The 24782-nt window shown below is 35.2% G+C and overlaps 2 protein-coding genes across 4 annotated transcripts in view; both read left to right on the top strand.

Moving 5' to 3' along the window:
- Positions 1–295: 295 nt before the first annotated feature.
- On the top strand, positions 296–4936 carry LOC100746085 (ATP-dependent DNA/RNA helicase DHX36). 2 transcript variants are annotated; one of them, XM_033318768.1, is made up of 15 exons: positions 296–489; positions 651–678; positions 797–1363; positions 1503–1692; positions 1764–1938; positions 2010–2158; positions 2237–2369; positions 2445–2640; positions 2725–2989; positions 3079–3371; positions 3478–3904; positions 3979–4187; positions 4306–4388; positions 4461–4552; positions 4629–4936. In XM_033318768.1, the coding sequence occupies exons 3-15, from the start codon at positions 1123–1125 to the stop codon at positions 4723–4725; spliced, it is 2550 nt and encodes an 849-aa protein (XP_033174659.1). In that variant the 5' UTR covers positions 296–489; positions 651–678; positions 797–1122; the 3' UTR covers positions 4726–4936. The 2 variants fall into 2 exon arrangements, with proteins under 2 accessions (XP_033174659.1, XP_003486528.1); XM_003486480.3 differs by lacking the exon at positions 651–678 and having other exon boundaries at positions 432–489.
- Positions 4937–5800: 864 nt separating this feature from the next.
- Positions 5801–24782, top strand: part of LOC100745846 (ABC transporter G family member 22) — a 291784-nt gene continuing 272802 nt past the window's right edge. Inside the window, exons 1-2 of one of the 2 annotated variants that reach the window (XR_002945946.2) lie at positions 5801–6723; positions 13079–13812. Coding sequence is in view for 1 of the 2 variants with exons in the window: in XM_012380998.3 (XP_012236421.1) it covers positions 13700–13812 (113 nt within the window). In the remaining variant the exon portion in view is untranslated. The remainder of the gene's footprint in view (positions 6724–13078; positions 13813–24782) is intronic. The other variant, XM_012380998.3, reaches the window with a different exon arrangement.

The following is a 24782-nucleotide window of genomic DNA, read 5'->3' as shown; positions in this document are numbered from 1 at the left end:
TTTTATATTGCAATGAAATAATAATAATAGTAAAAAAATCTGACATTCAACTTATTTCCCAACATTTTTTCCTACATTTATTTTATTTAAATATAATTTTATATTACCTTAATTTTGTTTACTACCAGATCTTGGTAGAAATAAAACAATTTCTATTTAACCTTTTAAGAATAATTTTTGTGTGTTAAGTTAATTATGTATCGAGACATATAAATTAATAGAGGATATTTTTTGAAATTAATAAATACATAAGCTAAATGTTGATTGGATGTAGCGTGCACCAATCAACCAGCTTTAAAGTCGCTTTTAGTGAAAATTGAGGATATAGTGTTTCTAAATAGAGCGGCGAATTTGTCAATATTTAAGTAGTTAAAAAAGAATGTGTAACGGACAAGTAACATTAATGATTTCATACGATTAGTTAGAAAAGAATGTCCCGTCCTTACGGACTATTTTCAGCACAAAGAATGTATTCGAGACATAGATATGGTAAATAAAATTATTTTGAAGATATGACAATATAGTTATATTTGTGCAATTACTCTATTTCTTGGAATTATGTTCCATATATTGTATAATTTCATTTAAAGTTAAAAAATTGATAATATATAGCATCTGATATATATAACATATCTAATTATTTTTCCCAGATTTGATGACAATGTCGATTATTTAGAGGTTAGATTTTTTGAGGTTTGATACATACAAATAAGATGTTACAATTAAATGTAATAATTTTCTGTAGTTTTTAATAGGATTTTATATTCACTGCATTTTATATTTAATTAATATTTAGGAGATAGAGGTGAAAGTTCTCAGTCAGGAGGGTCACATTTTGAACGTGACAACCATGGACGAGGCAGAGGAGGAGGACATCCACCTTGGTTGAGAGGCAAAGAAATAGGGCTTTATTATAGAGATAAGGCCAAACAAAAGTCCAAGAAAAAGGAAACTCGAGGTATTAAGTTACCCGAACATCTTCAAGAAAAAATTGAACACGTGTTAAACAATTCTAAAGGATATTATGAAAAATTATATAACAGTGCATACACTGAGGATACGTATGATGTGTTAGAAAATAAATATGTGCACATTCGTGACTCCCAATTTAAAAGAAAATTCATGAATATGGTATCTGGTAATATGCAAGAAAATCTTGCCAGAGCTTTGCTGGTTAAATCAAAATTAGAAAGAGATATTGAACTAGATAAAAAATTATTAAATGAACATAGGACATTGCAATCAACGCAGGAATATGAAAACATGAAACAATTCAGATTAAAGTTACCATCATATCATAAAAGATCAAAAATATTAGATTTGATTAAGGAAAATCAGGTTATTGTAATAAGTGGAGAAACTGGTAAGTTTTTTGTATTTCATTGCAGAGTTTATATTAATAATACAATTGATTTTATATAATGCAAGGTTGCTAATATAACATATTCACTAGCTTTTTTGAATAGTTTATTACATACAATTATTATACAGATGCATTTCAGGTTGTGGAAAAACAACACAGGTTGCTCAGTATATATTGGATGATCAAATAGAACAAGAAAATGGTAGCATTGTGCGAATTATATGTACTCAACCTAGGAGGATATCAGCTATATCTGTTGCTGAGAGAGTTGCAGCTGAGAGAGCAGAAAGGCTTGGTAAATCCGTTGGTTTTCAAATCCGACTTGAAAAGTATGTTATTTCTTATTTCTTCTGTTAATTCAACTAAAGGTTGGATTGTGTTGTTTGTTTTTTATTTGTAGAGTATTACCGAGAGATAAAGGCAGCATAACATTTTGTACTACTGGAATGTTACTGCAATTTATGCAAGGTGATCCAGCCTTAAAAGAATTTTCTCATATTATATTAGATGAAATTCATGAAAGATCTACTGAAAGTGACTTCATCCTTGCTTTACTGAAACTAATTATCCCTAAAGTACGTTTAATTACATCTAGATTAAATTTAATGGTATTAATTCCCGTTATATAAAAAAATTCATTTTTTAGAGACCTGATTTGAAAGTTATTTTAATGAGTGCAACACTTAACTCTGAAAGATTTTCCAGTTATTATAATGATTGCCCAATGATTCATATTCCTGGCTTTACTTATCCAGTAACAGAATTTTATTTAGAGGACATCCTATCCTTTACAGAGTAAGTTCATATTCGATAAAAACAATATAGGTAAACAATTGCGGTACAAATAAACTGAATAATACAACTGAATTACAGATATCAATTTCCCGCATCAACTGCAATACCTCAAGATCATAGAAAACATATCAAAAAATATAAACAGGAACAACGAAAAAGGGATGAGTTTCACGATGTGCTATATCCTTATGTACGACAGCTTATAGCTACGGCAAGTATTCTTATTCTATGATTATTTATACTATATTTATTCTTTCTCTTATTTGTTTAATTTATTGCATTATAGAAGAAATATTCAAAAGAAGTAATTGAACAATTACGGAATCCAAACAGCGAGAAATTATCTCTTGATCTCATAGAACAATTAGTTAGGTACATTTGTAAAACTAATGATCCTGGAGCTATTTTAGTTTTTCTTCCTGGTATGATGGATATAATAAAGCTACATAAAATTATGCTGGAAAATAGACAGTATCCACAAAGTAAGTATATTTGATATAGCACTTAATATAAAACTCTTATTTTCATCATAATTTTGGTTTAAACAAATTATTTAATGTTTGTAGATCAGTATGTTATTTATCCTCTTCATTCTCGTATGCCAACTGTCGATCAAAAGCTCGTATTTAAAACACCACCTGAAGGAGTTCGGAAGATAATAATTGCAACTTCGATAGCCGAAACTTCTATAACTATTGAAGATGTAGTATATGTTGTTGATTGCGGAAAAATGAAATTTGGTAAATTCGATCTCCAAAAAAATGTTCAAACTTTGGAACCTGAATGGGTATCGTTAGCTAATGCTAAACAAAGAAGAGGTAGAGCAGGCAGGTAAGACATTCAAAGACAAAATCCTAAAAACAAATTTTCTTGTTATTTAAAATATTTATTATAATAATAGTTTGTTATATTCTTTTTAGAGTAAGACCTGGTGTCTGTTATCATTTGTACTCAAAAGCTAGAGAAATGGCACTAGACCAGTATCCTTTACCCGAAATGTTAAGGACGCGTTTAGAGGAAGTTATTTTACAAATAAAAATGTTACAATTGGGAAAAGCTAGAACTTTCTTAGCAAGTGTTATGGATCCCCCAAATATGAAAGCTATAGATCTATCTTTAGATTTACTCCGAACTCTCAACGCGTTGGATGACGAGGAACAATTGACTCCTTTGGGGTATCATTTGGCTCAATTACCTCTAGATCCACGTACAGGTACTATTCTTATATATTAAATATAATTTTACATTATTTATATCTTTATTAATATTTTTTATTAATAAGTCTATATAATAATCATTTTATTGTTTATTCTTACTAGGGAAAATGATCATATGGGCATCATTATTTTCGTGTGTAGAACCAGTTTTTGCAATCGCGGCGAGTCTTAGTTTTAAAGATGCTTTTTACTGTCCACTTGGAAAAGAGGAAGACGCACGAAAAAAGAAACTCGAATTAAATATGAATCAATTTAGCGATCACATCGCGTTATCTGAAGCATTAAGAAGATTCGAGATCGCGTATAAAAAAAGTTATGCAAGTTCTTTTTGTAGGGAATATTTCCTCTCTTTTAGTACGCTCAAACTACTTTCTGAAATGAAAACTCAATTTGCTCAACATTTGTGTCGAATGAAATTTATGGACTCAGAAAATCCCGCTGACATTAATGCTAACAGGAACTCCAGTAACATAACCTTAGTGAAAGCAGTAGTATGTGCTGCATTGTATCCTAATATTGCTGTTATAAGGTATGTCTAGTTTCTAGTACAATAATAAGGATAATGAAAGCGGAAATATACCTTAAATTTTATTTTATGTTCAGGAGAGTTACAAAAAATGGAACCAGAGCATGGACTCCAGAAGATGGCAGCGTTACTATACATCCGTCAAGTGTAAATGATAGAGTTAGGGAATATCCCAACCCATTTATTACATATTTTACAAAGCAACTCTCGACAGCGATATATTTGCATGATACTACATGCGTTAGCGCACCAATTTTATTATTTACTGCTCCAAAAATGTCTATAAGTATGTGCCTTCTGTTGCTTACATAATTTTTAATCGTATATATAATACAATATATATTGTGTATATATAATTTACAATTGTATATATATTGTGTATATAATACTTTCAATTGTTTCAGGAAAAGAAAGAGGAAACTATTTTATCAGCTTAGCAAACAATCAAATGTTTGCTTGCGATTTGCAAAGTGCACAACTTATTCAGGTATAAAAATAGATGTATCTGTAAAATAAAATTTGTACTTAATTTGCATAATTATCTATAATTTAATTACAGAAATTACAAGAACAATTCAATAATATGTTAGAGTATAAAATAACACATCCGGGAACAGTATGCTGGAATAGCTTTGAAGGCGATGTATTAAAGTAAGTTTTATGTTTTAATATTTCCTTCGTTTCTTATGTATTTCTAAAAAGCGCTAATATCATTTGTTGATCATAGTGCTATCATAGAACTGGTTTCTCAAAAAGACGAGGAATTGGGATTTTCTAATTCTGATATTCAAAATTGTGAGGATGATATTCATGATAAAGTTTGAATAGGATTTAACAAACTATGATAATTATGGCTTTGAAGCATAGCGAAATAGCTGGAGGAACTTGGTTTTTTAATTGTCTGAATTAAGTGAACCCCTAAGATATTCTAGTAAAATAATTCCTTCTATAGTTTTATCTAATTATAATAAGTAAAAATATATCAAGTTTGTAATATATATTCAGAAAATAAAGTTTTGGAGATAAAACAAAAAATTATCAACCTTGCAAATTTAATTTTCAAATTTACTCGAATCCTACTACATGATTATGATATATTAAACACATCGTTGCACGATTTGAATATAGAAGGTATGTCTAACATGTATAGAATTTCATTTATTTATACACATATATATATATATATGATTTATATATATATAAACTCTCCCTCTTCAGGAGGTTAATGATTTATGGAGAAAATGCAGTCATTAAAAATATTCTATGCATTGTTTTACTCGACGTAAATTCATTGTGCTTGAGATCGTATCACACACACCGTTTCTAAATATTCTGTCATCTACCTCAAATTTTCAAAAATTTAATTCAAATTTCAAATTTTCATAAAGAAAGAGAAGAAAAGAAACAAAATTAGAGAGACAATTGAATTGTGCGTAAGAACACGTATATCTTTCCTAAATACTTTTTCATTGAATTCAAACTTTCAAGAAGTTAATTTAAATGTACAAATCTTCGTAACGAAAAGAAGAAAAAACATATTAATGAAATTTGCCAAAGATTGAAGTCAAACAAAAAAGATAGTCGTTTGGTAACGGAGCTTGACCATTTAAATATGCGCCCATTATGTCGTCGGCCCATAATCCATAGGAAAAGTAGGAAGCATCGTTTAACAAAAAGATTTTGAAATTTCACGAGCGAGTTGCCTCCCCTCCGTTCTAGTTGTACGTTAGCGCGTCGCCGTCGCCAGTAAAAATGAGCCTGGGGTCTGGCACGAGCTGATAGCCACCGTGAAGAGAGAAGTAAATAGGGGGAAGAGAAAGAGGAACGAGTGAAAAAGAGGGAGGGTGGATAAGGGGAGGGACGTTCTGGCAATACACGAGCGAGGCACGTAGCGTCCGATTCAGTCTGCATCCGACCGCCGCGAGTGTCGCGTCGTGAAGCTGTGGTCGAACTTCGGGGGGGACACGAGACTCCAATACGAGTCAGAGTCTATACGAGTGCTCATAGTACAACATCGCGATCCCGTATCCTATATCTAAATCGTATACCTATCGGTTATACGTCGTATTCGCTTCTCAACCCTTGAGTCGTGAGCCGTAATACGAGAGAGAAAAGAACTGGTGAAAAATCGTAGTCGCGTGTATTGGTGTTATATAGAGAGGGAGAGAAAGAGAGAGCGGGTCACTGAACGACCGTACGAAGGTAGAAAGAGGGAGAACGAGAAAATAAAAGAGGGACGGAGAGGGATTTTCGTCGCGACGTATACATACGTATATACACGTGCGAAACCGAGGAGAGACGTGAAACACGCGCGTGCGCACCCGCGTATCACACATATACACATATATACGAAAAAGAGGGAGAGAGAGAAATAACGACGACACGGCGCAGGAAGAGGTAAGAGAACCAGTGACACCGGGAGGGTCGGGTGTTCCTCGTGCAAAACCGCCACCGGAATATATGTCGTGAGTGTGCGGCCGAAGATCCGCGGATAGAGACCGGCCGATAGTGCGTTCCGGGGTTTAAGAAGGGAAAAAAAGGCGAAGACTCTCTCGGTTGAAAAGCAATGCGGGTTCATTGACTGCGTGCCGCGCAATGGCCGCATGTTCGTGGCCGATGCACAGTGCATGTGTGACAGGAGCTACGAGGAGGACGACGCCGAGGACGACGAGGCCGAAGATACCGGCTACTACCAATATCAAACTCGAGACCTACTGAAAGTTCTTCTTCTCCTTCTTCGGGTCCCTACATGATCGAGAAACTCATCTCGATCACAGGCAGCGATAACAGAGAGGAGCACTGGAATTTTTCGTGCTTTTTACGTGAGTAGCTTTCATACTACCACCTTCCACAAACTGCATACATATTTAGTTACTGTTCTCTGTTTTTCATTCGTTTCGCTGGAAAGTTGTAAAATCAGGAAACCAACCTTCTGCTGATATTCGAATCTCGATAAACACGTCCGGAATTTCGGGACGAAACGGCATTTTCGAATTCTCAAATATCTTTGACTTATGATTATCGAGATCGGTGGGAATACCAACATTCGGCGAGACGTGCAATGTGCTGCTTTAACACTAGAACTACCGACGATTAAAGTACGAAAATTAAAGACATATAAAATTTTATAAAAAGTCATTCGAATCGGCAGAAATGCAATTTGCGAAAAATTAGAAAATGATTATTTTATGCATTATGGTGGTTCTAGTGTTAAGAACACTAATTCTCAAGATGTTGCAATGCATTATAGTAAAATTAAATTTACCTAATTTTATCGCTGCTTTTACGGTATTTGATAATTGAGGAATTCAAATAGTACTAAATTTTATACTAGATACAGATTTAAACGTTGTAAGTGCTAGAATTTGTTTTAGCTTTTTAGGGTTATGGCAAGGTACAGTTAAAATCGTTAGCGGCATTATCTTGAACCAGTACATTTCTTGTTTATATTGAAAATCTGCACTTCTGCCACTTACATCATTTACCATTTCAACTGTTCAATTTTCCCTTTCGCGTTGCGCGAGTACTCGTTTTAAATGTGAGTTTCAAACGGAGTGAACGTGTTTCGAGAGTATCAAGGGCGTAGGGTCATTCACTGCAACCGGTGTTTTCTCGTTCAAAGGTTGTTCGTACGTCAATGCCCTATTGTAGGAAAATATCTTGATCGGAGAATATCGATATTCTTTTTCGAATATTGCTTCACATGAAATTATTTATCATAATAATTTCACTGTGCGGAACGACAATATATTTGACACCAAAATTTGTTTGTGACATTTAAAAGTCAAATTGAAAATGTATAGTGGCTCACTAAAGAATTTGAACATCTACCATAGGAAATATGTATATATTATATAAAACATATTAAAATTTTGTTATTACTGTAATATAATATAATTGATATAATCATAATAGTCAAGACTTATTATAGCGCTAATAAAATTTCAAAATGTTTCGTATAACACGCATAATATACTTATAAAAGGTTTTTACAAGTGTCTGAATATTTTTGTGAGCTACTGTAAGCCAATTTTTTTGTGTAAGCTTCAATGAAACCAGATATTTTCTCATTAAAAATTAATTCCTTTACATTCGAGGACGAACAGCCGAAGGACGTGTACGTCATTCTTGCAATGACCTTATCACCAATACGCTGACCTTACCTACCGTAGGTATTATAAACATCGTACTTTCGTAATAACACTTAATCGGGCGGTTTTGTCGCAGTGCAGCCAATCTTCTTTCAAAAAATATCTTCTGTACACTGAAAATCTATAGAACATGTACTGTATCTTATTAAGAAGAATAATAATATAATATTTATGATTTCTTTAAACGATTGATACCGTAGCTCTATTTCGCCGCTTTGTTCGTTAAGTTCACGAACCTTTATAATTTCGTATCTAATCAACGAATGCTAGACTTTGCCACGAGTCGGCAGCATCTTATCTTCCAGCTTGTCGTTTCTATAGCTATGGTTCTTTTCTCGAAATTCGAACGAACTATTTAGACCAAAAATAATTACGAACAAATTTTGAATATATGCAGATAATCTAAATATAGAGTTTGTACTCGTCCTTTTTTTCTATATCGAGACAGTTCATTGTTCGCGAGTGCAGAGTAATTTTCATCACCGATGTTCGTTGAATGAACAGTATTATCGGTGTCAATGACAAGAAGGGACGATGTTGGTCCAAAGAATCGCAGACATGTATCTTTAGTGGTGGTTATGCGAATTAAGCGTGCATTTGATTTCCTATGCTCGAAAACACCGATTAGGCCGGATGGTTGTACCGTTGAAAGGAACAACTTCGTTTTGGAACAAATCCAACCGGTTGACTTGTGTATTCTAATCAAGTAAATCAGGATAAGTACGTGTTTTTGCCCTGTTCGATTTTGTGGTAATTAACCAGCGTGGAACCGGAAAAATGAAGTTACACACTGGTTGCCGGCCTGACAAACGGCTATTTGCATTGTTTATGTTTCCTTTGTTCGTGCCAAATTAGTTTTTCCCGGTGTATTGTCATTCACCTATTCTTATCTTACGTGTTTGAGCGCGCACACCTTTCTCTTTCTATCGCTCCATTCGTAAGTTTAATTATGCGGTAAGTGGCTTGTTCGTGGGTTTTGATATAAGTCTCTTAATGCTGTCTCTAAATCTGAAACAATGTTTATTTTAATTTACTTATTCATAGCGTCTGCAACGAATAGGTTAGGTGACACTGATAAAGTTTGTTTATGATTCAAGAAATGAATCAATTTATGATATAATAATGTTTCTAATTACTTATATGGTGTTTTATAAAAACTAACAAATTCTATAATCATTTCGAATAAAAGCAGTCAATTTTACAATAATTGCTTTTTCATAGTGTAAAAAATAATATTATGGTGGATTCCTTAAAACGACATTTTTAAATATTGATCTAGTTCGATCGATACGAAGTTAATCACCGAAATTCGAAATCGTAATCTCGTACGCAGTTATCGGTCGGTCGGTCGTGTTCATTGATCTTGCTGTTTAACAGACTGAGATCGTTGCACCCGTGACATGAAACGTACTACTCGCGATGAGATAATTGTTCTTAATCATCGTGTATATTCTCATTGATAGTACGCGTGACTAAATATATCTTGAGCTTTCTTAAAAATTTCAAGCGATACGGATCCTATTTCTCTTTTCTTTCCGAGAAAAAATAAACGACATCGAATCTGGTTCGCACGTCAAAAACGTTGCCAATATAATGTACGAGCCATTCGCCCGGTATAAAAAATTCAAATTTACCGCTCACGACCGTAAATAAAACATCAACACCATACGAAAACTGTAAAAAGAGAGAAACGATCAGCTGGAATCGGTCGATTCTGGATACGTTTATCTATTTTTCGATATTGTATTTTCGGTCGGCATTCACTCACGGCCGAATTAGCGACCGTTACTTTCGGTACCGGCGCCATAACCTTTCTCAACGTTGTCGATTTCGATCAGCGCCACTAGGCGCGTCGAGGGAACTGAATATCCCACAGTGACCTGTTCGCATTAAAAAATTTAATTATATCTAATTAAGATAATTTATTACTGTGATGTAGAATGAGGAGGTGGAGCAACTTTGTAATAATAAATTATACATACATAGAAGTTTTCTGTGGTAAGTGTTCAAATTCTTTCGTGAGTGATTATATATGTACATATGACCGTGATACCTAACCCTTAATTGGATTTAACCCTCGTCTGGTTGTAGATGAGATTAGAAACCCATAACGATTTCAATTAACATAATTTTAGTTTACTTAATACGAAGTGTTTTCTGTATTCTAAGTTATGAAGGCTATCAAAGCCACTGAGAAAGATACAGAATATAAATCGAAATTAAATATTCTAAAATTAAGAAACTTGATTCTAATCTAACCTAAACTGAATGGTCATCTACTATATAACTCAGCAATATCAATTAAGAGTCAATTATTCCTGAAAGTTTAAAAAATCGTCTTTTGACCAGTTTTTCGTTGTAAATACTACCTACCCACTCTATAGTGGAATAGGTTGCGTGACCACGTCGTTACTAATTTCACGTTCGAAGGTTGACGCATCGACAAAATCGTCGAACGGAAATGAAAACGTTAGCAGGCCATCGGTGGTTTTCTTGCACGCGAGGCCATGAAAATTAAAACGGTGTTGGTTGATCGCGCCTTAGGCCTGTACAATTCGCCTCGACTAATTAGAGACGCCTGTCAAAATCATCTTTGACCGGAGCGAAGGAAGATGTCCACGATACACCAGCGTTTCTCGTATACTTGCCACTCATCCGTGACTAATGCCTAACAGTTGGCGGGTGAAAATTGGCGCGATGTAAATATGGGACGAGTTCTCATGCGCACAGCGTATGTCCGCTCGATTTACTTCGTCAGTTTCAGACGCGACATACAGTGCGACTCGTTCGCCCCCACTGTATTCGTCTTTGCTCGTGATCGCGGCTACTTTGCGACTTTCAGCGACTGACAAATCTCGTCGATAAATAACCGACTATCCAGAGTGTAATGGCGGCGATTCGGATTATGCGAAGAATTCGGAAGTCGATCGCCGCAAACATGCAGCCGCTGCTAGTCCGCGCGTTGTTGAACAAAAATAGGTGACCTATATATGTCGCACGTATATGTATCAAATGTGTGTATACTGTATACGTAAATGTATGTATGGTGTATGTATTTTTGTTTCGCGAAATTGAAGCAGATTTTTTAAATGCTTCTTTGTCATCGAGCTTCGGAAGCTGTAAACGTTGTGTTGCGAGAAATGTTGGCAGCATTTTTTATTTACATTTCGCGCGGTCTGTTTGGAATAACTTCTGGCTACAATAAGCCGCTTCGACGTAAGGTTCTTCGCGTCTCAGTTTCGTGGTGCAAGATGAATCATGTTTTTTTTGCGAACGATAAAGTACATAGTTCTTCGTCTGTTTTATAAATTTATGAAATCTTGCTATATATACATAGACATATATGTATAAAAATAATTTTCTTAATATTGTATATGTACTTTGGCTTTTGAAATGAGACTAAAGGGATGGCGCTGCAGTCGTCTAATTAATTTACGATACAATACACAGAGGGTGTTCCAAAAGTCTCTTCTATTTCAGTTACGTTACTTTTTGCAGTCAGTTCAGTGCGAAATATTAACAAATTTACCAAAAAGAGGAATATTAATGGTTACGTGGTTTCTTAGAACAGGCAAGAGACGTCAGAAAAAGAGCAAGATGAGAAACAATAACAAATGTGCGGTAGGTAAGGTTGAAAATAATATCGAAAATAACAACGCCTTCTTTAGGTCTTCTTTATGGCTGTTCGATCAGAAAGCCGCTATTTTCGCGCGAAAAGCTTGCTCGTCCCGTTTTTGTGCCGACCTCGTCTCTGGTAACGGATTACCCAGCGGACATGATTACCTTCGGCACTGCTAATAGACGATCATGAATGAACGCGTGAACGCGAGTCGTTCTCTCGCGCGAGTACGGCGTATTCCAGATATTCGTTGCGCGAATATTAGTTATACGGGTCGCAAGTAGCTCAAATATGGCGTAATCCATACGCCATATTAAGTTACGATTGTACTACAGATATTTACGCATTTTCGAGAAATTTCATATTATATTAATAATTAACATTATAAATCCGTTTTGCTAAAATGAGAGATTGAAATATGAAAATTCGAAGACCATAGCAAGGTTAAGAATATAGAAGTCTATAGAATATGTAAAATATCCGAACTAGAGGACTTGTAATATTCAGCATATGAGACAAATTTCTACCATATTTAAACTCGCAGTCAGGAAAGCTCCTTATTACGAATAAATAATAAATAATGCACTTGAAAGTAGAGGAACTAGATATTCGCTGGCAATTTTTCTCCGGTTTCCTTTTTACTATGATTCTTTTCTTTGTTTTCTGACGAGAATTGAATTGGATTTTTGCAGAGGTTATAGAGCATTTCCTGCTGTGTAGCGGTGAATTTTGGTAGACACAAAGTAAACATGTTTCGATGTGAATATCGAGATGTAACTGTTCAAAATTGACTGATTAATTTTGACCTGAATTTTTGTGCATCCGTCACCACTGTAAGTGGTCTACAAATATTGACATTACCTAGTTGTACCATTTTACCGCGTCTCCTTCCGCCATGTTTCTTTTATTTTCTAGAAACTGAAATTACGTGTTTATATTGGCAATGAAGACTTTTGACGATTGCAGGGATAAGCATTCACTAATTTAAATCTTAATTGACGAATTCCCGTAACATCTCTATCCTAAATTTCATCGTAAACACCAGAAATGATATCATAAAATTATAATCTCCATGAAGTAATAAATTTTCATTAAATTTTCAAATTTTTACTATGACAGGTACATTGTAGAGAAAATAGAATCAGGTTGTTCACGACCAGAAAAAGCAACAGGTTATTAAACAAACAGTCTGTGTTTGCTTATTCCACGAACTATATTCTATCTCGCTCTACTCTTCAAAATTCGTATCATTCCTTAACACAAACCTTTGAAGCTTGCTTTATGATAATGTTCCAAAGACGTTAGGTATCCGTGATAACAACTCCTATACTTACCATTAGCTTTGATTCAGAAACGTAAACAACTTCCTCTTAAATATACCACTAATTCACCTTTTGTTTTTTTTAGACAGTCGCAGCCGATCTCCGCAGAACTCTTCCACGGAACGCTGCACCTGCAAGGATACTGCTAATTTACCAGGACTCGTCAACAAACGCAAAACTTCGCTACGTTTTCGCTCGAAATTTCACGAACTTTCATAGTTAATCTTTTAATCTCCGATTCCGACGACTCTACCAAAGACACAAAGAATTCTGACGAGAACTTGAACGATCTCATTTAAATTATCTTTGAGAAAAGATCACAAATAACACGCTGATTCACTCGGAACCAGTGCACCGTGCACCGTACATCAGTTTTATATCGATCGGTTCGTTCGCTTCTAAATTTTATTCGGACTTAATGCTCGCGACTAGGTGTTTGGACAGAAAATCGGCACGGAGTCGCGGGAATAGCTGGCGAAAATGTTCGTTTGCTGACGAGAGACAACAGCAGGGAACTGATCGCGGTGGAAAATCGTCGTTAGAGATCGCGTTGAACGTGTCGAGGTGGCGGGACTTAGGTGAGGATATTCCGTCGCGTTTGACGTCGTTGTCGTCGTCGTGGTGCGTTGTTCAGCCTGTGGTTCGGCAGTGAGAGAAAGATAAGAGAGAGAGGCGGGCAGCTATAACCGACAACCACACGGTGGACATGATTATTTCAAAGGATCTGTTCCTCTTTGGCGACCAAGATTACCTGCGCCTTCCCAGCAACGAGAAGCGCCAGCAACGGGCAATGGGCCGACCGATCATCAATGCTCCCAGGTAAGTGATTCTTTTATCGATACTTCGTAGCTAGATTTACTTTTTTCCGATATTTTTTAGACGACGGTGTGGAAATAGTTGACTGACGTTTGCTCGAAACAATTGGAAGGCTCCTTTCATTAGATCGATGTTTTTTAAAATCTCGACGATGATGTTGGACGGAATAATTTTTTACTGTGAAAAGATTTGAATTTTTATGGTTTCGATATTCCAAATGGAAATAACGATTTGAAGAGCAGAAATAATTCTCGGTTCGAGAAAGAATAGAGTGTAGAGTAGCGGATTTTTGAAGACACTTTATTGTTTTCTACTTTATTACTTTATTTTAATTAATTAACAATTATTGTTTGTTCAGACTTGTCAAGTTTCGAAAAACTAATAGTGAATTGTAGATGTTATAAGTTTGTCGTGCTATCGTATGATATATGTAATAGTTTTCGATCATGTTAATGTTCTTAATTTTTGCGAAAAGTTTATATGGTTATTTTAGCTATCGAATAGATTTTGAAAAACATTGAGCAGGTTGCGCTTACAATTGTTTCGAGCAACGTAACCACAGTACACATCTACGAGTCTAAGACAAGAATATTTCTTCCAATTCTATTTAGTTCTATTATTCTAGTAAAAAAGCTTTTCTTATATCAATATATACAATTTTCTAATTTTTGAAAAGAGAAAGAAAGATCAATTCATCAATAGCAAATGAATTATTTTTAAAGACTGTATGATATTAGGGTTCATCAGATTTAAATTAAAATCAGATAGACGATGTGTTATTGTTAGATGAGTATTTGGAAATTAAATACAATTTGAACAACGTATAATTCAGCAAACAAAGTGAACAAAGTATACAGAACAAAGACAACCAGAGCTTAAGATAAGAGGACATATCACGTTTCGCGTATCATGGAAGGAAAAAGTCATTATTATATTTGCGAAATTCTAAATTTAAACACACGCCCGTAGTTCATTTTCTTCAACTCAAAACTCGATCTTTCTTCACTAGCTTCTTCACTATTTTACCTATTGATCAAAATCTCCAAATTGTTCTCAACCCCTTGAACACATCACAAGAAAAATTCACGATTTGCTAATGCTTATCAAGAAAATCAAACTACTCGAAAAATTAGTATGATATCAATGTCTTGCATATATTTAGTATAGTGTCGTTTTCCAGTATAGTGTCGTTAATAACATGTGTAATCGATACGACATTGAACATTGGTAATGAAAAAGGAAGAAAAGCAAAGACTCGCAAATAAAAGACGAAGAGAAAGTAAAGAATAAAAAGAAAAATAGCAATTAACGTCATGTACGCTCGTGCTCGCTAAATGCCTTATCACGACTGATACAGCCGATGATGTCTTTCGAAAGAAAGTGCTCGCCCCTTATCTATTCATGTCGTAAAAAAATATATCATCGACTAATACGTCGGCAAATCTCAGCGTGCAATAAAAAGCGTCCAGCATTGGCAAAACCATGTCTCGTCTCACGACCTTCCGCCGTGTCATCATGTTCCTCGATGATTTCCAGCTCCTCTTTTCCCCCATTCATCAACTTTATATTCACGTTTTCATATTTATCGAAATCACTGTTGTTACAGTTCTATACATACAAAGACTAGAGCAGAAACACACGCATTTTTCATTTTCACAGAGCAGCAATTTTAAAATTCACATTGTCCTTTTCTTTGATTTTAAGGCTAAAGTGTATCTTTCCACTCTCTTAATAACTTTAAAAATATTGTCCGTCATAATATTAAAATATCAAAGACGCATTAAGGATCAAATAAAGAGAGAGAGAGAGAGAGAGAGAGATTTATCACCAAGTTATAAATTATTTCGATTTGTTCAAATTTCACAAATCTGTAGGATTTATTGTGGAAACAATAGAGACAAGAAAAATATTAAACGAACATTAAAAAACAGAATTTAATAATGTAAACCGTCTGAAAAAAGAAATTGCAAACGAAACGTTGCGTTTAACTCGACATCGGTCTTTAAAAAGTTCAAATACCATTTGTTTGAATAGTTACATCTTTAGCTTCTACGAAACTTCACCAATTACATCTTTGGCCCTTGTCCTGTCTTTTTCCGCTTTTAGCGGCGTACTTTACACGAACATATTACAAAGTAACATTGAAATTAAAAGATCAACAAAAATGTACTTATCATATCTTTTGCCTGTGATCTTTATATACGCATTGCTTCTCTATCAAACAAGGAAAAGAACAAAATCATCCACCTCATCTTTTCCTATCTTCGTTACTTAGCATCTCCCTCTCTTCTTTGGTAAAATTTATTTATAACGACGCGGTTGTTTATCGTGGTTGATTTAACGAACGTCGACAGTGCTTGCTTGTTTGCGCACGTGTTTGTTTGATCGTGCCTTTTGTTCCGTTGCCCCGTCGTTCGATCAACAGTTTCGTTAATACTAAATAATGCCGGAACGACGTTCGGGATCTTGAAACGTTCGTTCCTCCTTCTCCCTCTGATTGTTTCTCGTGATTTGTAATTCGTCATGTGACGAAGCGTTTTTACAAACAATATTGTACCGTTGGATTTTAATTGTTCATATATTAACAATCCTGTCTCGCGATCGTAGAAAGCTGCGGTGAACTGCAATGATCTATAAAAATACTTAATGTTACTTTACGAAGTGAAAACACACAGAATAGCTTTAACCATAGCGCGAGTAAAACAATGCGCTTTAGCATCCTCGGCTGGTTCTTCTTCAGTCAATTGAATTGATCCTTTTTTACCACCTTTATCCCCATTGCATCTTCAAATTGGAAAAAATATCTCGGACCCATCCCTCCTTACTATGTAAACGTACATCCTTTGTGTTCAAACGTGACATTACACTTCGTTTGTTTTACTTCATAATCAATTTAAAGAAACTATTGGCCTGGCAACTAAGTGATTGCGGATTTTGTCAATACCACCTAATGACAAAATCCGCAATCACTTAATTGCCAAGCCAATATTTCTCAATAATCTTACGATAATCTTCGTTCGAAATTCGTTTGGATACATTGTGCGAATTGTTTCAAATTCTTTCGATGATTGCTACTTACTGAACCATATATTTAATATAATACGCCTTAAGGGTACCATAGCCATGTTCACATAACACACATTTACAAGGTAAGGACTAATTGGCTGCATTTTAAGTCTCAGGATGTACATATTAGCGTATTTCGACAATTACAGAGGAACAATTGTATTAGATGAAACGCAGACGAACGTTGGAATTGGAATTTTCATTACGATTTCGCTGCGGTTTGCTAGGTTTTCGTAGGGATTCCGCAACTTTGGGCGATCATTCTTTTGATTTTAGGGTTTCTGCGGCTTTCCGTGGGGATTCTGCAATTCTTAGTGATTCCGTGTAGCGACTCGGCTGCACTCCATAAATTTCCATACGCATTCCATAATTTCCTTCGCGAATCTTAGAATTCTCGTTCTCTCGTATTTCCTGCTAGCGACTTTGTAGCATTCTGCGACTACTTTTCCCAGAGTTTTGGATTTTTAAAGATTCTATAACCCTTTGCAAACTGACGTAACAATCTTTTGATATTTCACGCGTTCCCATAGGAAATCTCAGAAGCTTCTTTGCTGATGTTGAAATCCTTGGCGATTCTACAGTTTTGTGTATTTTCACGTGTCTGCTGGGTTTCGTAACTTTTCATTAAACAGTATCGGAGGTTCTTGAATTTTTAAAGATCCCATGACTTCGCATAAACGGCGTATCATACTTTTCCATAGGAATTTTATATTTTTCTTCGCGAATCCTCAAACTCTTCACGATTTCATAGTATCATTCATAGCTCAAGGATCAATTTTGATAATGCTTATTTTTATTATATGTATTATATGTATTGTATATATAATATTATATCATATGTAAATTTATATTTATATTTATTATATTTATATTATATTTATATTTATATTATATGTAAATTTTGACCACGTGGAAGCTTTTATCTTGTGATTTTCCGCTAGGATCCTCGAATGTTCCAAAATTTTACATAACTTTGTACAGACTTACGTAACAGTCGTTTAATACGCCTTTCACCCCATAGAAATTTCATACACCTCATCTTTACCTATCGGCTACGTAACTGGTATCAATTGGGTAGTTTCTCTTCATCAAATTAGTTGAATTGTCTTGTTCCGGCGTTTGGTCGAGTGAAATCGACCACTTTTGATCAGCTTTTGGAAACGGACCCTTGAATTACCACCAACCTTACTGCATTTGTGTTTAAAGGGTCTTCAAGAGAAAAGAAAGTGGAGTCCGCAAGCCGGATACGCGTAAAACCGCAGTTCCCAGAAATGATATATAAATCGTATTTCGTCGATCACCAGAGACCTCTTCTTGCTTTCCGGATCCAAGTTTCGAAAGTATTTCGAGGTATCGATTACCACTTCGCGTCTCGTCCTTTCGAAATCGTACGCAGGTTCTGTATTTTCCTGCGGCTGGTGAACGAAGCGAGGTTCGACGCAGAGGAGAGCGAGCGAATTTTCTCGAATATTTCACTCGTGTTCCAACGGTCCACTGTCCGTACAGAACTTCAATACTGAAATCTAGTCTCTCTTTAACATTTGATAAAGAGTGATTTCTCTGCTAACTGACAATTCTTCGATGTTTCGAAATCAGCGCATATTTTTCCTTTCAAAACTGCACGCAAAATGTAAAAGCATGTAAAATACCCAAAGATAAGATAAAATAAAGAATTAAAGTATCAATGCTCGTTGTAATAATTGATAGATAAAAAGACATTTTTCATGAACATTAGAGCACGAGTTCTTTTCCATTCTCTTTTTATCTCAATCTGCTTAAATCGTGATTTGTAAAATAACACTAATAATATTCGTTCAATCGAGTGAAAGAGGACCCAGAGGTCTGACGTTTCTGGAACGTGAAACTTCAAAGAGAGCAAAAAAGAAAAAAAAAATGAGGAAAAAAACAAACTGGAAGTTGTTGTTACTATAATCACGTTTCGAAAATGTGAGTGTCAAGAGATTAGTTGCTGGATTGTTTATCGGTGTGAACGCACCAAATATAAGCTGATATAGAGAACACTGTCTTGGCAAATTGTAAATAAAAAAAGCAGAAGGAAAATAACGTGTTGGAAAGCACGATGTTATCGTAAAAGCCACGGAATGTGGTCCTTGGTCTTTAATTTTTCCAGGAAAACGTTCGTAAATCAAGCTTTGTTTCGGTAGAAAACGACGCGACTGATAACTTTCGTTTTATCTGTCACGGCTATTATCAATAATGCTACCAGCAAATCAATATCCAAACTTTCGTGCAACGCTGTCCGCTTGTGGTCATTTAGCTTCCTGTGATTAATTTTATTTTTAGGTTTGTTGATCTTGGATAATCAACTTAATTATTGTTTTTTCGTTTTCCTAATCAAATTTATGGGATATCAATATTTGTTAGATTTCACCTGTTTATACGTGAAAGTACAGATATGAAATCGTGGAATGAAGTAAATTATATTATACAAGACGGTGCATAAATCAGGAGAATAAACAAGCAAAGTTCGAATTGTACCTAAATGTGTAAATATCGCTGCGAGCAAATATTCCATGTTGTTGTTTTAATTCGAAAGTTAATTTAAGAGAACGTTAATCAATTGTAGCTTCTACACCATGAGTAAACAAAAGAATGTGTAAATACGATGAAGAAAAATTCCTCGCTAACTGTTAACTTCCAAACTAAAACAGACATCGTATTCCCTGTCACAAATAAATAAACAAAATTCCAGTTACGAATACGAAAAAGCAGCTCGTTTAAAAAGAATCTGTCGACACGTTCGACGTTAAACTCGTTCCGCTAATTGGTTCTGCCTTAACCAATTCCACCATTCATTCGAACATTTCCGTAGAAAATCTGTCCATCTAACACGCGACCATAGAAACGATGTCGTGGACCGCAAGAAACCGATGAGATACGAGATCTCCTGGACTTTCAACGGTTCTCAATTAGAACATCCTGCTACCTGGCGAGCAACGAGAAATCCATCGACTTTTCTTCCTCTTGGACCGGTTCACGCCCCTGTTTCGCCTGCTTACTTACTAGCGCCGCTGATAAGGAGAACGCGAGCGTGCACGCGCGTATCGCGCTCCCTTCCCATCGCCGAGAGTGGGTCACGCATGGGAAACTGGAACGGTTTCATCTTGAGGCGGAAGACTCGATTTTTCTCCGGAGGAGAAACCGCCGATTTTTCTTTCGATCGGTTCACAGTTTCTAGGTTAGGCGCCTGTAAATGTTCCTATATATATATAGGGTGTTTTGTAATTAATGGTACAAGGGAATGATTGTACGCCAGTGGGATAGAGTAAAACGGTTAGATACGAGGCTCCGTTTCTGAGAACATTGATGTGAAGTATTTGTCTAATCCGATGTGATTGGTTTACGGTTTTCAGGAGAAGCGCGTGTAAATATTCGTAAATATAGGGTGTTTTGTAATTAATGATACAAGCGAATGATTCTACGTCAATGGAATACAGTAAAGTGGTTGATTACGAGGCTTCGTCGTTGAGAAAATTGATTTGAAATATTTATCGAATTTAATTTCTTTCGATTAGCTTACGATTTCTAGGTTAGATGCGTGTAAATATTCGTAAATATAGGGTGTTTTGTAATTAATGATACAAGGGAATGGATCTACGCCAGAGAAAATTGATTTGAAATATTTATCTAACCCAATGTCTTTCGATTGGTTTATGGTTTTTAAGTGAGGCGCGTGTAAACATTCGTATATATAGGGTGTTTTGTAATTAGTGGTACAAGGGAATGATTCTACGTCAATGGAATACAGTAAAATGGTTGGTTACGAGGCTCTGTCTTTGAAAAAATTGATTTGAAATATTTACCCAATTTAATTTCTTTCGATTAACTTACGATGTCTAGGTTAGGTGCGTGCAAGCATGTATGGCTTTGCATATATATGCGATGACTTGTAACTTGAATTACAATAGTTGAAAGAGGCGATTCTATTAATATTGAAAAAATAAATTAAAGATGTGGAACGAAGCGTTTGGATACAAGGTTTGGTTTCAGAAATATTTATCTAACCTAATTTCTTTCAATTGGTTCACAGTTTCTAGGTTATAGACGTGTAAATATGTGTATGTCGAGTGTCTTGCGGCTGATAGTTCAAGAGGATAACTCTATGTGAAAAAATAAGTCGAAGATGTAGGATAATGATTTTTATGATTCTAGAGAAATGTAATTCGGAATATTTATCGAATCTAATTTCTTTCAATCGGTTCACGGTTTCTAAGTTACACGCGTGTAAATACACGTATACATAGGCTGTTTTATAAATAATATCTCAAAGGGATGATATCTACGTGAAAAAATAAGTAAAAACTGCAAAGTTCTTAGGTATAAAAAAACCAATATTTCTTTAAAAAAAGGAAGCATATCATGTATCTGAAAGGTGGTTGAATTTGCAATTTTTCGGCAACTTATGCAACACCATACATAAAGCCACGGGGACTATTTAAAGAAACGCATCGAGAGCTCGCGTTATCTCACGAACGAGCGCAACCAACGCGTCGGGATTCAAGTTCAATTCGGTCCGGTGCAATGCACTTTGGCCGTGTTCTTTCGAGAGTAGATGGAATGATTCATTCGACGGAATTAGTCAGAGTCGCAAGAGATCGATCGTTGGAAACCGCGCTCGATTTCACGGCACGTTTCGACGTCTCGGAAACCGTCGTCGATCGTGTCTCCAATCGTTTCTTTGTATCTCCTTCATTCTCCCATCTGAATCGATTGCTTTCTTTCTTCGATCCTTCGAAACCTAATTTTTTCGTGTTTCCACGATATTCCACCGATCGATCAAATTTTCGGAAAATCTCTCGTTTAAACGATTAGGTTTAATTTTTATTTAGCCGATAACGATGATCGATTCTTGAGAAATAAGACGATTAAAAGAGCAACTGAAAGATAATCTGTTTCAGATGATACTTGAACGAGCAAAGGAATGAAAAATATAAGAGTAGATTATTATTACTATTATTTGTTATTAACGCTTTGTCTGTGCGTTATCCAAGATGATTCATTTTTTAATTAATTCGTAGGTATTTATCTTTCTGAAAATCATTACGTATTGTTGCATTTAAATTTCTCGCGAAGCATCAAAGATCGAGACGTTGATATTTTTAAAGACCATTAACCATAGGATTAGTGGTATATGGCGTTAGTTAATATCAAGAAAGAGCGATTTAAAGATAATACATACGAAAAAAAAGGGAGAAATGAAAAGAAACGAAGAATAAAAGAAATAACTGAATTATTCACGCAGTGTAGAACGTGAACGAGGAATTCGCTTAGTTGGAAAAGACGCGTGTGGCGTTTCGCTGCAGCAGCCACGACCTCTCCATAAAAGTCTCTCGATAACTGGGTTTCTCTCGACGTTTCTTCTCGCGACATCGCATTCAAAACATGATCTCCTTTCTTTTTCGCCTTCTCCGAAGCGCTTGGCCATTTTTCGTCTGCCTTTCGCGAGCCTTTTCGTGTGGCTCGGCCGCATAAAATCGACCATGGAACCTGCTCCGATGCATAATGCTCAAACATCAACGTTAGCTGCTTAATTACTTTGTCAATTTTGCTTTATACAAGTCGTTTATTTCGTTAATTTTCTATTTTGCGTAGTTTCTCGAATTTGAAATTTCATACTGACATCGTGGTCCATCGAAGTATGAAATTTGTACGAAAGAATGGAAGATACTTGAGAAAATGTATCGTTCGAACGACGAAACAAATATTATTCGTTTACTTTGTACGAAATCGTAGACAACTCTCGAAAACGCATAAATTTCGAGAATTTCTATTTCTTTACAAAAATGAGGAATCTTGCTTTCTTTTCTATGGTTTCCATATGATTGTGGAACTTTAGAAAAAGGATCTATGTTGGACAGAAAATAGGGAAGGTATAGAAATAATGGAACGAAACAGATTTCTTCGTGAGGAGGATTTCGTATAGAATTTCGTTCATCCATGCGAGGTACGATTTTTCGGTTTTGATTTCCAGTTGTTTTGAAAATTCCTCACAATATTCGTGATATTGATTTTATCCGTTATCCCCAGGTTGCTAAATCGTTCGCTATCAACAAATATATATTAGACCTCTGGAATATGTTAGTCGTAGGAAAAAGTTCGAGGTATTCGAGTCTGGATACCTTGATAAACAAGTTTCAGGCTCAGCGACCGAGTCACTTGTGTACACAGCATTAGAAAATGATTGTGAGAGCCACGTCGAATATGGCGATATAAGAAAATAAATTATTTTCCAATTTCAATACAATTTTCTTTTTCTTTGCATACTTTTCTCAACGGTTCTATCTATATGACATTCGGAACAAAAATCTCTTGATCCATAAAGCTAAAAACACATACACCAGACATTTCAAACGATTCCATTTGCAATCGATCAAAGTCAGAAGAACATTTTTCAAAGACTTTCTAAATCCTTTCAACCGCAGATAGTCTTCAAACGTTTCGATACCATTTCCAATCTCCGATCGTGTGTTACAGCGTTGAACAGTCGTTCGTTAGATTTCCTAAATATTTTTATTCGTAGTATCAAACCAATGGTCAAAACCATAGGAATTTCTCAGTATATCGTGTAGATTTTTCGATAGAACCGGCGTGGTAGGTGCAACAGCCTTCAACCTCGTTTACAGTGGCGAAAAGATAGTGACTTTTCGAACAAATTTCCATTCCACGGTCGAAACGAAATTACAGAAACATCGCTAATGCGTTTCTTCGAATTCTTCCAACGAAAATTGATCAACAATTCTCAGCCTTCATTCCTATTACCGCAAACCTAATCACGAGCGATCGACCCACCGAAACTTTTAGTCGAACGTTTGCCAAATTTTCTAGACATTTCCGTTGTTAGCTAAAAGAAGACCATACAAATCGTCTCTCGAGAAACTTTCCAACTTCTTCAAACTATGAGAGAACCAACAAGTGTGTTTCATCGTGACAGAGATGGTAATGTAAATTAATAATAGTAACAACAACAACAACAACAATAATAATAATGATATAAGAAATATAATATAATATAATATAATAAATAATAATAATAATAATAATAATAATAATAATAATATAAGAAATATATAATATAATAAATAATAATAATAATATAAGAAATATAATATAATATAATATAATCTGAGTGGGTGTTTCGTCCAAGATCTGCTAAATATAATATAATATAAATAATAATGATATAATAATAATATAAGAAATATATAATATAATAAATAATAATAATAATATAAGAAATATAATATAATATAATATAATCTGAGTGAGTGTTTCGTCCAAGATCTGCTAAATATAATATAATATAAATAATAATAATATAAGAAATATATAATATAATATAATAAATAATAATAATAATAAGAATAATAATCGTAGAAGGAAATCGCGTTTTCTTGAGGCAGAGTAGGGAAAAAAGCAGCGTGTGGAAGCGTGACGGGGAGAGTGTGTTTTGCATAGGCGCAAATAATAATATAATATAATATGATATAATAAATAAGATATATAATATAATATAATAATAAATAATAATAATAATAATACGAATAATAAGAAGAATAATCGTGGAAGGAAACCGCGTTTTCTTGAGGTAGGGTAGGGAAAAAAGCAGCGTGTGGAAGCGAGGCGGGGAGAGTGTATTTTGCCTAGGCGCAAAAGTGGAACGAAAAAAGAGCCACTGAGGCCCGGTATTCCAACGGCCGAGACGGTGAGATGAAATCGAGGACGGTGCACGCAGGCAACCGTGCCATTAAGTAGATTGAATATTACCCTATATTCGGTAGACGCAATCAATAGCCTAGAAAAATGCGCTATTCTCCTCCGTAGCCTAGCGCGGCCTTGAATGAACTATCTGCTTCGCGTCTAATTTACCACGGAACAGCGTCTCTCGC

This window comes from Bombus impatiens, unplaced genomic scaffold (genome assembly GCF_000188095.3).
Source record: "Bombus impatiens unplaced genomic scaffold, BIMP_2.2 scf_0114, whole genome shotgun sequence".
Lineage (NCBI taxonomy): Eukaryota > Metazoa > Arthropoda > Insecta > Hymenoptera > Apidae > Bombus > Bombus impatiens.
The sequence above is the reverse complement of the archived record's forward strand: the minus strand, read 5'-3'. Positions and strand labels throughout refer to the sequence as shown.